At 52.9% G+C, this 13590-nt stretch overlaps 1 protein-coding gene across 1 annotated transcript; it reads left to right on the top strand.

Moving 5' to 3' along the window:
* The first annotated feature begins 4850 nt into the window (after nt 1-4850).
* On the top strand, nt 4851-9607 carry LOC139255961 (adhesive plaque matrix protein-like). The gene is made up of 2 exons (XM_070874056.1): nt 4851-4947; nt 7863-9607. The coding sequence occupies exons 1-2, from the start codon at nt 4851-4853 to the stop codon at nt 9605-9607; spliced, it is 1842 nt and encodes a 613-aa protein (XP_070730157.1).
* Nucleotides 9608-13590: the final 3983 nt, after the last annotated feature.

Here is a 13590-nt window from a genome sequence, read left to right as displayed (position 1 = left end):
ATCCCTCACAGTCTAGGCCCGAGTACACCATCCCTCACAGTCTAGGCCCGAGTACACCATCCCTCACAGTCTGGGCCCGAGTACACCATCCCTCACAGTCTGGGCCCGAGTACACCATCCCTCACAGTCAGGGCCCGAGGAGACCGTCCCTCACAGTCTAGGCCCGAGTACACCATCCCCACAGTCTAGGCCCGAGGAGACCGTCCCTCACAGTCTGGGCCCGAGTACACCATCCCTCACAGTCTGGGCCCGAATACACCATCCCTCACAGTCTAGGCCCGAGTACACCATCCCTCACAGTCTAGGCCCGAATACACCATCCCTCACAGTCTAGGCCCGAGTACACCATCCCTCACAGTCTGGGCCCGAGTACACCATCCCTCACAGTCTGGGCCCGAGTACACCATCCCTCACAGTCTAGGCCCGAGGAGACCGTCCCTCACAGTCTGGGCCCGAGTACACCATCCCTCGCAGTCGGGGCCTGCAGAGACAGACCCCTTACTCTGGGCCTGAGGGGACCATCTCTCGCAACTTGGGCCTGAGAAAAGCAAATTACAATTTAAATGGAGAAAAATTGCAAAGTCTTGCAGTACAGAGGGACCTAGGGATCCTTGTGCCTGAAACACAAAACTTTGGCATGCAGGTACAGCAAGTAATCAGGAAGGCGAATGGAATGTTGGCCTTTAGTGCAAGGGGAATCGAGTATAAAAGCAGAGAAGTCCTCCTGCTACAACTATGAAGGGTATTGGTGAGACCACACCTGGAGTACTGCGTGCAGTTTTGGTCTCTGTATTTAAGGTAGGATATACTTGCATTTTAGGCTGTTCAGAGAAGGTTCACTAGGTTGATTCCGGAGATGAGGGTGTTGACTTATGAAGATAGGTTGAGTAGGTTGGGCCTATACACATTGGAGTTCAGAAGCATGAGAGGTGATCCTGCAAATTCATTGTGGCCCTTCAAATCAGCCTGCTGCCTGGCCTGCGATGTGTGGGCCTACGGAAAATTATAGACCGGTTAGCCTGACATCAGTAGTGGGGAAATGTTGGAATCAATTATTAAAGATGAAATAGCAGCACATTTGGAAAGCAGTGACAGGATCGGACTGAGTCAGCATGGATTTATGAAAGGGAAATCATGCTTGACGAATCTTCTGGAATTTTTTGAGGATGTAACGAGCAGAGTGGACAAGGGAGAACCAGTAGATGTAGTGTATTTGGACATTCAAAATTCTTTTGACAAGGTCCCGCACAAGAGATTGGTGTGCAAAATCAAAGCGCATAGTACTGGGGGTAATGTACTGACATGGATAGAGAACTGGTTGGCAGACAGGAAGCAGGGAGTCGGGATAAACAGGTCCTTTTCAGCATGGCAAACAGTGACTAGTGGAGTGCCGCAGGGCTCAGTGCTGGGACCCCAGCTCTTTACAATATACATCAATGATTTAGATGAAGGAACTGAGTGTAATATCTCCAAGTTTGCAGATGAAACTAAACTGGGTGGCGGTGTGAGCTGTGAGGAGCACGCTAAGAGGCTGCAGAGTGACATGGACAGGTTAGGTGAGTGGGCAAATGCATGGCAGATGCAGTATAATGTGCATAAATGTGAGGTTATCCATTTTGGGGGCAAAAACATGAAGGCAGAATATTATCTGAAAGACGGCAGATTAGGAAAAGGGGAGGTGCAACGAGACCTGGGTGTCATGATTCATCAGTCACTAAAAGTGGGCATGCAGGTACAGCAGGCGGTGAAGAAGGAAAATGGTATGTTGGCCTTCATAGTAGGGAATTTGAGTATAGGAGCAGGGAGGTCTAACTGCAATTGTACAGGGCCTTGATGAGGCCTCACCTGGAATATTGTGTTCAGTTTTGGTCTCCTAATCTGAGGAAGGACGTCCTTGCTATTGAGGGAGTGCAGCAAAGGTTCACCAGACTGATTCCAGGGATAGCTGGACTGACATATGAGGAGAGACTGGATCAACTGGGCCTTTATTCACTGGAGTTTAGAAGGATGAGAGAGGATCTCATAGAAACGTATAAGATTCTGACGGGACTGGACAGGTTAGATGCGGGAAGAATGTTCCCGATGTTGGGGAAGTCCAGAACCAGGGGACATAGTCTTAGGATAAGGGGTCTTAGCGTGCTCCTCACAGCTCATTTAGGATTGAGATGAGGAGAAACTTCTTCACTCAGAGAATTGTTAACCTGTGGAATTCCCTACTGCAGAGAGTTGTTGATGCCAGTTCATTGGATATATTCAAGAGGGAGTTAGATATAGGCTAAGGGGCTCAAGGGGTATGGAGAGAAAGCAGGAAAGGGGTACTGAGGGAATGGTCAGCCATGATCATATTGAATGGCGGTGCAGGCTCGAAGGGCCGAATGGCCTACTCCTGCACCTATTTTCTATGTTTCTATGTTTCTACTCATGCCACCCACCCTGCCCCCTCTGCTGCTAACCATTTGACTGTTCTGTTATATTTTGCTGAACTTGAGGCCTTACCTGACGATGCAGAAGATTTAGGCGTGGACGAGCCTGAAGAGGAGAACATCTTCCAATCCAACCCTCCAGACCAAGAACATGGGGGTGAGTGGGAGGGGATGGAGCTGCATGAAGCTCCCACTGTTGTACTGACTTTGGAGGAGGTGACAGCCCCTTCGGTGACTAGTGGTTTGAGTGTTGGTGGGACATTCTATGGTTTCCCTCCTTCCGAGTTTGCGGGTCCCAGTGGTGTGGTGCAGCGAGGCACACCCAGGGCCCCACCTTCCAAAGCTGCGGGTCCCAGTGGGGGGATACAGTGAGCCACACCGAGGGTCCCACTGTTCCAGGCTGCGAGTCCCAGTGGTGGGTGCAGCGAGGCACACCCAGGGCCCCACCCTCCCACCCTCCCAGGCTGCGGGTCCCAGTGGTGGGTGCAGCGAGGCACACCCGTGGGGAGGGGAAGGAGAGCTCCACCATGCTCTCCTGAGATGCAGGATGTAACGGATGTGATTCAGATGATGTAATTGAGTGCAGAGAGCATTGACCTTACCTGATCACTCCTGGACACCATGAGTGATGAGGTAGTGGGACTGTCGGGAGAAGTAACAGCAATGACACGAGAAATGGGAATGATATCCGGGACCATCAGTGAAGGAATAGTGGTCATGAGGGAGGGAATGTCAGAGGTAGTGCAAAGCACGTCACTGACCATGAGGGAGGGAATGTTGCAGGCCGCTGAGACACTGTCAGGGTGCATGAGGGACGGCATGTTGGAGTTAGCTGCTGCAATAAGGGAACATGCTCAGACCCCACGCCCATTGACAGAATCAACTGTCACTCCCACTACAATCGCCAACCAGCCTCTGAAAAGCTCAAAGCCGGGCTCTCCAACTTGACGCCTGCTGCCAACTCTCCCCCACCCTCAAGAGGTGCACGGTACCCGAGATCTTAGAAAGAATAAGCTTGGTACCAAGCCCAGAAACACTGTGGGCAGTGGTGGTGGCGAGTCCAAGACCAAGCGCAAAGGGCGGTCTTAGAATAAGGGGGAGGAGAGATGGGTGGGTGCAGCCTTTCTTTGCTGCCGGTGTTGTTGTTACTGTTGTAACTGTTCTCAAATGAAGTTTTTTGTAAGTTATGTAAATTTACAAGTTTAAAAGTTTATAAGTGATCTTAACGTTTGTAAGTGATCTTAAAGAGTGATCTTAAAGTAAAGTTTGATACAAGAATAATTTTATTAAAGTTAAGTACAAAAGAAGTGTTTGTTAAACTTTTGAATAAAATATATTTTACATTAAAACAGAATTATGTTCCATTAACACAACACAACATTACAGAACAGCTCCAAACAGTAAACATGTCCATGTGGAATAGTGGTCACTGAGCCCTCAGGCATCAGTAAAGCGTTCACGGATGAGCTGCTGGCGCAAGGCTCGAGCAAACGTTAAAGGGGCACGATGGCCCGCCCTCCTCCTCAGTCGTGCTCCGGTCTCAGGCACTTGCATGGCTTCCTCATCCTCCTCACCTGCATCTTCCACATCATCATCATCAGTCACTCTCACCGCCCGTAGTTCTTCCACTACCAGCTGCTGCTGCCTCATGATGACTAAGTTATGCAGCATGCAGCACACAACAGTGAACTGACCGACACTCTCAGGGGAGTACAGCAAGTAGCCCCCGGAATGGTCCAGGCATCAGAAATGCTGTTTCAATATACCAATGGTCCTCTCAATGATGCTGCGTGTCGCAATGTGCGACATGTTGTATTGATGGTCAGCTTCCATCCAGGTTACACGTAGGGGGCGTCATGAGCCAGGTGGCGAGGCCGTACCCTTTGTCTCCCAGTTGCCAGCTCTGCCCTTCTGGCTGCTGCTGCTGAAACGTGGCAGATATACAAGCTATACGGTGAGAGTACCTGATGATAATGATGTGGAAGATGCAGGTGACGAGCAGGAGGAGGAGTCGGGTGATGATGATGAGGAAGCCATGCAAGTGCCTGAGACCGGAGCACGACGGAGGAGGGCGGACCATCGTGCCCCTTTAACAATTGCTTGAGCCTTGCACCAGCAGCTCATCCGTGAACACTTTACTGATGCCTGAGGGCTCAGTGACAACTATTCCACATGGACATGTTTATTGTTTGCAGCTGTTCTGTAATATTGTGTTGTGGTAATGGAACATGATTCAGGTTTAATGTAAAATATATTTTATTCAAAAGTTTAACAAACAGTTCTTTTGTACTTAACCCTAATAAAATGATTGTTGTATCAAACTTTACTTTAAGATCACTTACAAACTTTTAAACTTGATATAGACAGATATAGGATGAACGCATCATGGGTGCTCCCGGGGTATCGTGCATCAACTGACACGATGCGATGCATGTCGTCACACACGAGCTGTACATTAATGGAGTGGAAGCCTTTTCTGTTCCTGCATATCTCGGAATCCTCGAAAAGGTGCTCGCAAGGCGATGTGGGTACAATCAATGCAGCCCTGTACCTTTGGGAAGCCCACAGCCCCATCATGGATTGCTTGGGCAGTCATGGGGAACTTTATGAAGTCATTCCTCCACGCATACAGTGCAGCCGTCACCTGGTAAATGGAGACATGTTGCATGTTGGGAGATGGCGCACACATCCCCAGTTGTAGCTTGAAATGATCTGGAGGCACAGAATGAAAGTGCAGCTGTAACCTTCACTTCAACTGACAAAGCAGTCCTCCTGATGCTTCTAGGTTGCAGGTCTGATTTGACTAACTCACAGATCTCACTTACAACTTCTTTGCAGAAACGCAGCCTTCTGACACAGTCTGCATCACTCAGGTGGAGGTACGAATGCCTGTCTCGATATACCCGAGATGGTTAAGGCCTCCTGCCCAGCACCCTACGGGCTCTGCTGTTCCTGATGCGATGACGTTGAATCAATTGTCTCCTACGTAGCACAATGATGCAGAAGGCTCGCACAAGGTATGGCATTGTCAGCATTGCCCCCCTTTCTTACATTTAACCTTTGAAAGAAGCTCACAATGGCAGGAAAGCAGGCAACACAGGTTCGCAGTTCTATCTCTTCCCCCAGGTCCTTTTACTTCTCCTCTCTTTCCCGCCCCTCCCCCCCCTCCTTAACTAATTGGTCTTGTGACTTCTCCCCTTCTCTCCCCCCATCCCCCACTCATTGCAGTCTTCAGAAGTCTCCCATTCGGCACCTCGTTCTCACTCCTCTTCCCCTCCCCTTCCTGCCCCGCCCCCGTGGCTCATTTCCTAGGCGAGCCCCGAGCCCGTGTCTGGGCACGGGGCCGATTCTACTGGCCAAAGCTATGCCCCTCCAGCGCTGCTTCAAGACATTCGGCAATGGCGTGCGAGTAAGTAAAAAAAGAGAAATCTTCTGAAATCCAACAAATTTATATTTGCTACATTGACAGCCCCTTACGACGTTAAAAAAAAACTGGCCAGAAAAATCGCAACTAAGTCAGTTACGCCGCCGCAGATCGCAGGGGGAAACTTGGAATGAATTAAATACGCCAAAGAAAACGGCGCGTGGCAAAAAAACGGCACAAATGACCGGGGAAAATTGAACCCAATGTCTTAGAATAAGGGGTCGCCCATTTAAAACTGAGATGAGGAGGAATTTCTTGCCTCAGAGGTTTGTTAATCTGTGGAATTCTCTTCCCCAGAGCGTAGTGTAGGCTGGGTCATTGAATATATTTAAGGCGGAGAGAGACAGATTTTTGAGCGAGAAGGGAATAAAGGATCATGGGGAGCGGGTGGGGAAGTGGAGTTGAGCCCATGATCAGAAAAGCCATGGTCTTAATAAATGGCTGAGCAGGCTCGAGGGGCCAAATGGCCTAATCCTGCTCCTATTTCTTATGATCCTATGCGACCGTCCCTCACAGCTTGGGCCCCGAGGAGACTGTCCCTCACAGCCTGGGTCCCGAGGAGACCGTCCCTCACAGCCTGGGTCCCGAGGAGACCGTCCCTCACAGCCTGGGCCCCGAGGAGACTGTCCCTCACAGCCTGGGCTCCGAGGAGACCGTCCCTCACAGCCTGGGTCCCGAGGAGACCGTCCCTCACAGCCTGGGCCCCCGAGGAGACCGTCCCTCACAGCCTGGGTCCCGAGGAGACCGTCCCTCACAGCCTGGGCCTCTCAGTCTGGGCCCCGAGGAGACCGTCACTCACAGCCTGGGCCTCTCAGTCTGGGCCCCGAGGAGTCCGTCCCTCACTGTCTGGGCCCCGAGGAGACCATCCCTCAATGTCTGGGCCCCGAGGAGACCGTCCCTCACAGCCTGGGCCCCGAGGAGACCGTCCCTCACAGCCTGGGCCCCGAGGAGACCGTCCCTCACAGCCTGGGCCCCGAGGAGTCCGTCCCTCACTGTCTGGGCCCCGAGGAGACCGTCCCTCACAGCCTGGGCCGCCGAGGAGTCCGTCCCTCACAGCCTGGGCCCCGAGGAGACTGTCCCTCACAGCCTGGGCTCCGAGGAGACCGTCCCTCACAGCCTGGGCCCCCGAGGAGACCGTCCCTCACAGCCTGGGTCCCGAGGAGACCGTCCCTCACAGCCTGGGCCTCTCAGTCTGGGCCCCGAGGAGACCGTCACTCACAGCCTGGGCCTCTCAGTCTGGGCCCCGAGGAGTCCGTCCCTCACTGTCTGGGCCCCGAGGAGACCATCCCTCAATGTCTGGGCCCCGAGGAGACCGTCCCTCACAGCCTGGGCCCCGAGGAGACCGTCCCTCACAGCCTGGGCCCCGAGGAGACTGTCCCTCACAGCCTGGGCTCCGAGGAGACCGTCCCTCACAGCCTGGGCCCCCGAGGAGACCGTCCCTCACAGCCTGGGTCCCGAGGAGACCGTCCCTCACAGCCTGGGCCTCTCAGTCTGGGCCCCGAGGAGACCGTCACTCACAGCCTGGGCCTCTCAGTCTGGGCCCCGAGGAGTCCGTCCCTCACTGTCTGGGCCCCGAGGAGACCATCCCTCACAGCCTGGGCACCGAGGAGACCGTCCCTCACAGCCTGGGCCCCGAGGAGACCGTCCCTCACAGCCTGGGCCCCGAGGAGACCGTCCCTCACAGCCTGGGCCCCGAGGAGTCCGTCCCTCACTGTCTGGGCCCCGAGGAGACCGTCCCTCACAGCCTAGGCCCCCGAGGAGTCCGTCCCTCACAGCCTGGGCCCCGAGGAGTCCGTCCCTCACTGTCTGGGCCCCGAGGAGTCCGTCCCTCACTGTCTGAGCCCCGAGGAGACCGTCCCTCACTGTCTGGGCCCCGAGGAGTCCGTCCCTCACTGTCTGGGCCCCGAGGAGTCCGTCCCTCACTGTCTGGGCCCCGAGGAGTCCGTTCCTCACTGTCTGGGCCCCGAGGAGTCCGTCCCTCGCAGTCTGAGCCCCGAGGAGACCGTCCCTCACAGCCTGTGTCCCGAGGAGACCGTCCCTCACAGCCTGGGCCCCCGAGGAGACCGTCCCTCACAGCCTGGGCCTCTCAGTCTGGGCCCCGAGGAGACCATCCCTCACAGCCTTGGCCCCGAGGAGACCGTCCCTCACTGTCTGGGCCCCGAGGAGACCGTCCCTCACAGCCTGGGCCCCCGAGGAGTCCGTCCCTCACAGCCTGGGCTCCGAGGAGTCCGTCCCTCACTGTCTGGGCCCCGAGGAGTCCGTCCCTCACTGTCTGAGCCCCGAGGAGACCGTCCCTCACTGTCTGGGCCCCGAGGAGTCCGTCCCTCACTGTCTGGGCCCCGAGGAGTCCGTCCCTCACTGTCTGGGCCCCGAGGAGACCGTCCCTCACTGTCTGGGCCCCGAGGAGACCGTCCCTCACAGTCTGGGCCCCGAGGAGACCGTCCCTCACTGTCTGGGCCCCGAGGAGTCCGTCCCTCACTGTCTGGGCCCCGAGGAGTCCGTCCCTCACTGTCTGGGCCCCGAGGAGTCCGTCCCTCACTGTCTGGGCCCCGAGGAGTCCGTCCCTCACTGTCTGGGCCCCGAGGAGTCCGTCCCTCACTGTCTGGGCCCCGAGGAGTCCGTCCCTCACTGTCTGGGCCCCGAGGAGTCCGTCCCTCACTGTCTGGGCCCCGAGGAGTCCGTCCCTCACTGTCTGGGCCCCGAGGAGTCCGTCCCTCACTGTCTGGGCCCCGAGGAGTCCGTCCCTCACTGTCTGGGCCCCGAGGAGTCCGTCCCTCACTGTCTGGGCCCCGAGGAGTCCGTCCCTCACTGTCTGGGCCCCGAGGAGTCCGTCCCTCACTGTCTGGGCCCCGAGGAGTCCGTCCCTCACTGTCTGGGCCCCGAGGAGTCCGTCCCTCGCAGTCTGAGCCCCGAGGAGACCGTCCCTCACAGCCTGGGTCCCGAGGAGACCGTCCCTCACAGCCTGGGCCCCCGAGGAGACCGTCCCTCACAGCCTGGGCCTCTCAGTCTGGGCCCCGAGGAGACCATCCCTCACAGCCTGGGCCCCGAGGAGACCGTCCCTCACAGCCTGGGCCTCTCAGTCTGGGCCCCGAGGAGACCATCCCTCACAGCCTGGGCCCCGAGGAGACCGTCCCTCACAGCCTGGGCCCCGAGGAGACCGTCCCTCACAGCCTGGGCCCCGAGGAGACCGTCCCTCACAGTCTGGGCCCCGAGGAGACCGTCCCTCACAGCCTGGGCCCCCGAGGAGACTGCCCCTCACAGCCTGGGCCCCGAGGAGACCGCCCCTCACTGTCTGGGCCCCGAGGAGACCGTCCCTCACTGTCTGGGCCCCGAGGAGACCGCCCCTCGCAGCCTGGGCCCCAAGGAGACCGTCCCTCACAGCCTGGGCCCCGAGGAGACCGTCCCTCACAGCCTGGGCCCCGAGGAGACCGTCCCTCACAGCCTGGGCCCCGAGGAGACCGCCCCTCGCAGCCTGGGCCCCGAGGAGACCGTCCCTCACAGCCTGGGCCCCGAGGAGACCGTCCCCCACAGCCTGGGCCCCGAGGAGACCGTCCCTCACAGCCTGGGCCTCTCAGTCTGGGCCCCGAGGAGACCGTCCCTCACAGCCTGGGCCCCGAGGAGACCGTCCCTCACAGCCTGGGCCCCGAGGAGACTGAGCCTTGCAGTCTGGGGCCAAACCTCTTCACAAGTGGATCAACTTTGTGGAATTCAAGCCCTGCAAATTCACCAAACCTTGTCGAACATCCCATCCACAAGATAATCCATCAGCAGATTGTGCCACGGGTACTGTGGAAGCTGCTGCCTTCCCCCCCCAAACCAGGAACTGACGATCCAAAGGCACTAGTGCGAAACCTCAACCTCAGGAGAAAAGCAGCAAAATTATGCACCAGATTTTAGACGAATGAGAGAATTTACAGCACAGAAACCGGCCATTCGGCACAGTGGGTTCACGCTGGCCTGTGTGCTCCACATCAGCCTCCTCCCACTTTGCTTCATCTAACCCTGATCCTTCTATTCTTTCCTCCTTCGTGTTTATCTAGTTTTGCCTTAAATGCATCCAATGCTATTCACATCAACCACTTCATACGATTTAAGCTTGAAGCTTACATTTAAAATGCACCTTCACATTTAATAATAGCACATGGCAGACCACTCAGAGAAACACTAAAGTTTTATGACCTAAAACAATCCTGCTAAAGTCTACAACGTTCCATACGGTTTAGACATTATGTTCCACAAGTTAGAATGCTTTTGAAAGAAGATTATTACTTTGGTGAGATTAATACTCTTGTTCTTGGAGGTTTAGGCAGGTAAATAGCAATAACTGAACCCAAGACTATTGTTTGATCGGAAGTTCACAACCCTCACCAAGGGTTGGTGGGAAACGGCTGCACCTCGAGTGTGGGGAAATGCATTGGAATGTAAACGAGGACGGTTCTGGAGCCGGTTATTATTAATACACAGTGCCTGAAGGCGGAGGAAGTATCCTAATTATTTTCATCTGTTTCCAAATATGATACATGGAGAAATCTTTTGCAGATTTCAACTAGACTTCGTACCCAAGTTCATGGGGCTGCTGACTCGAGCAATTTATATTGCCCTTACAGTACAGCAGGCTTAAAATAAAGAAAACAATACTGAAATTACCAAGAGGAAATAATGCTCTCTTATTATTACAATGTTCCGCAGTGTGTTAAAGAAGCGGACACGGTGGTGTATGGGAGTTCGCTCTTAGTGAGGAAGCCATGATCAATGTACTAATTATTACTCTTGGCTTTAAGGGTATGTTTATATTGTAGTTACCAGTGAGAGACCACTAGCCACAATATAGGCCCCTCTTCGCTCATGTAGGCTCAGTTGTAGCTCAGTGGGTAGCACTCTCGCCTCAGTCAGAAGGTTGTGGGTTCAAGTCCCACTCCGGAGACTTGAGCACATAATCTAGGCTGACACTCCAGTGCAGTGTTGAGGGAATGCTGCACTGTTGGATGTGCTGCCTTTCGGGTGAGATATTAAACCGAGGCCCCGTCTGCTCTCTCAGGTGGACGTCAAAGATCCCATGGCACTATTTCAAAGAAGAGCAGGGGAGTTATCCCTGGTATCCTGGGCCAATCTTTATTCCCTCAATCAACATAACAAAAATCAGATTAACTGGTCATTATCACATTGCTGTTTGTAAGCGCTGCCGCGTTTCCTACATTACAACAGTGACTACACTCCAAAAATACTTCATTGGCTGTAAAGCATTTTGCGACGTCCGGTGGTCGTGAAAACCGCTGTATAAATGCACGTCTTTCTTTCATGCAGCTTCTTCCCCGACTCCCCGATTTGGAGTTTCCACAGAGAGGAGGTAGCTCATCACACGCATGCTCTATTAATGACCACAGCCTCACTCCCCGCTTTAAAATGTTTCAAGTGCGAGGAAGGAAGTGCTCTCACCCTGAATATGTTTAAATCTGTGCTGAACTTAAGCAGTACGAGATTGGCCTTTCCCCGGAGTCAGGCCAGGGCTTGAATCACTTCAGAGCAGTTTACATACATCCTAAAGCAACCTGTTTAAAAGCAAAATACTGCGGATACTGGAAATCTGAACTAAAGAGAGATGATACCGGAAATACTCAGCCGGTCAGGCAGCATCTGTGGAGAGAGAAACAGAGTTAGCGTTTCAGGTCGATGACCTTTCGTCAGAATGGTTTCAGAATTTTAAGATGGATTCTTTTCCCCATCCTCTTCAATTTTTTGTGCATTTTGAGGTATGTCACAGCTGGGGAATCGATCGCTTCCCATTTGACCCACCCAGCATCAGCACCAAGCACTCCCAGGCGAGGTACAGCAAAGGCAGATGCAGATCGGAGGTCCCAACTACGTGCCTTTAGTTCCAACAGGCACGCCTCTTTACTGCACCCAGTGTGAGATTTGTACACTTCCCACACCACTTCCCTGTGCCTTCTCAGTGACATTGCCAGTTAGTGCTGAATTAGGGACAGTTTGTGCTATAGGCCAATGTTTGCTGGGTACCAGACTGACAAACTCATTTCACTGATGGGAATGGGTGAGAAAAGGAATTTAAAAACATCACATCACCACACTCAAATTCAGGGATGAATATTTATTTTTGAAGGCCAGAGAAAAAAAAAATCAGAACTGGAACGGTGTTAATTCATTGTAGGTAACATTTCTAAGGAAGCAAGTAGGTGGAAACTGTACATCAAACACTATTGAATCAATTTAGCTTTCATCCCTGCTTTCCTGACAACTACATTTCCTGCAACAGTCATCTAACCATAACATGTACAATTGCAGATCATGGATTTTTCAATACTATGGATCAGAATTCACTTTCAAAATAACGGTGAGGCAAATGGCACTCATCATTATTTAAGTGTAAATGGTGACGCTTAAATAATGCCGAGTGCCATTTGCCTCACCTTCAGCAACGGGCGGTTAAATGCTAGTTAATATCGCACCTTTAACATAGTGAAACAACCCAAGGCGCTTCACAGGAGCGTTTTGAAAGAAAATGGGACACATAAGGAGATATTAGGGCAGATGAGCGGGCGGGGAAGTGGAGCTGAGCCCAAGATCAGATCAGCCATGATCTTATTAAATGGCGGAGCAAGCTCGAAGGGTCAAATGACCTACTCCTGCTCCTTATGTTATGACCAAAAGCTTGGTCAAAGAGGTAGGTTTTAAGGAGCATCTTAAAAGGAGAAAAGAGAGATGGAGAGGTTTAGGGCGAGAATTCCAGAACTTAGGCACTTGGCAGCTGAAGGCACGGCCACCAATGGTTGAGCAATTAAAATCGGGGATGTTCAAGAGGCCAGAATTGGAGGAGAGCAGATATGTGGGAGGGTTGTCGGGCTGGAGGAGATTACAGATAGGGAGGGGTGAGGCTATGGAGGGATTTGAAAGCATGGATGAGAATTTTAAAATCGAGGTATTGCTTAACTGGGAGCCAATATAGGTCAGCGAGCACAGGGGTGATGGGTGAAAGGGACTTGGTACAAGTTAGGACACGGGCAGAGTTTTGGATGACCTCAAGTTTACGGCCAGCCAGGAGTGCATTGGAATAGTCAAGTCTAGAGGTAACAAAGGCATGGATGAGGGCTTCAGCAGAGGATGAGATGAGGCAAGGGCGGAGACAGGTGACGTTACGGAGGTTGAAATAGGCGGTTTTAGTAATGGCGCGGATATGTGGTCAGAAGCTCATTTCAGGGTCAAATATGACACCAAGGTTGCGAACAGTCTTGTTCAGCCTCACAGGGGGAGGGACGGAGTCGGTGGCTAGGGAATGGAGTTTGTGGCAGGGATCGCAGATAATAGCCAAACGTCTGTCTGAGTTGCACTGCTCTGCCGTTAGCTTCGTAAAAATGGCATCTTGCCGTTAGGCTCACCATTGACAACATGCATTGAATTGTGTGAAGTTGCTGTATTTGCACGGTAGATATGAACTAAACCCGCGGCAGATAAGTTCTTTTCGCGAGGTGATAATTATTAATTATTGCCAATCTATCTGGTACAAAAAATTAATTATTACAAGAGTGTTGGCTCATTCCTTCAGGTTTTGAATTTTTCAAGCAGATTTTTAAAATGTCCAATTTTTAAAACATAAAACATTTTTTTCTTACTTTTCCTCTCTTAATCCAATCTTTCTTTCCCCTCTTGATTTCTCTTTCTGTACCCGATTTGAAATTGAATTCACCCCCTTTAAAGTAATTGGTCGGAGGTTTCATCATCATAGGAGGT

Source organism: Pristiophorus japonicus, chromosome 3 (genome assembly GCF_044704955.1).
Source record: "Pristiophorus japonicus isolate sPriJap1 chromosome 3, sPriJap1.hap1, whole genome shotgun sequence".
Classification (NCBI taxonomy): domain Eukaryota; kingdom Metazoa; phylum Chordata; class Chondrichthyes; family Pristiophoridae; genus Pristiophorus; species Pristiophorus japonicus.
This window is presented reverse-complemented; position numbering and strand designations above follow the sequence as displayed.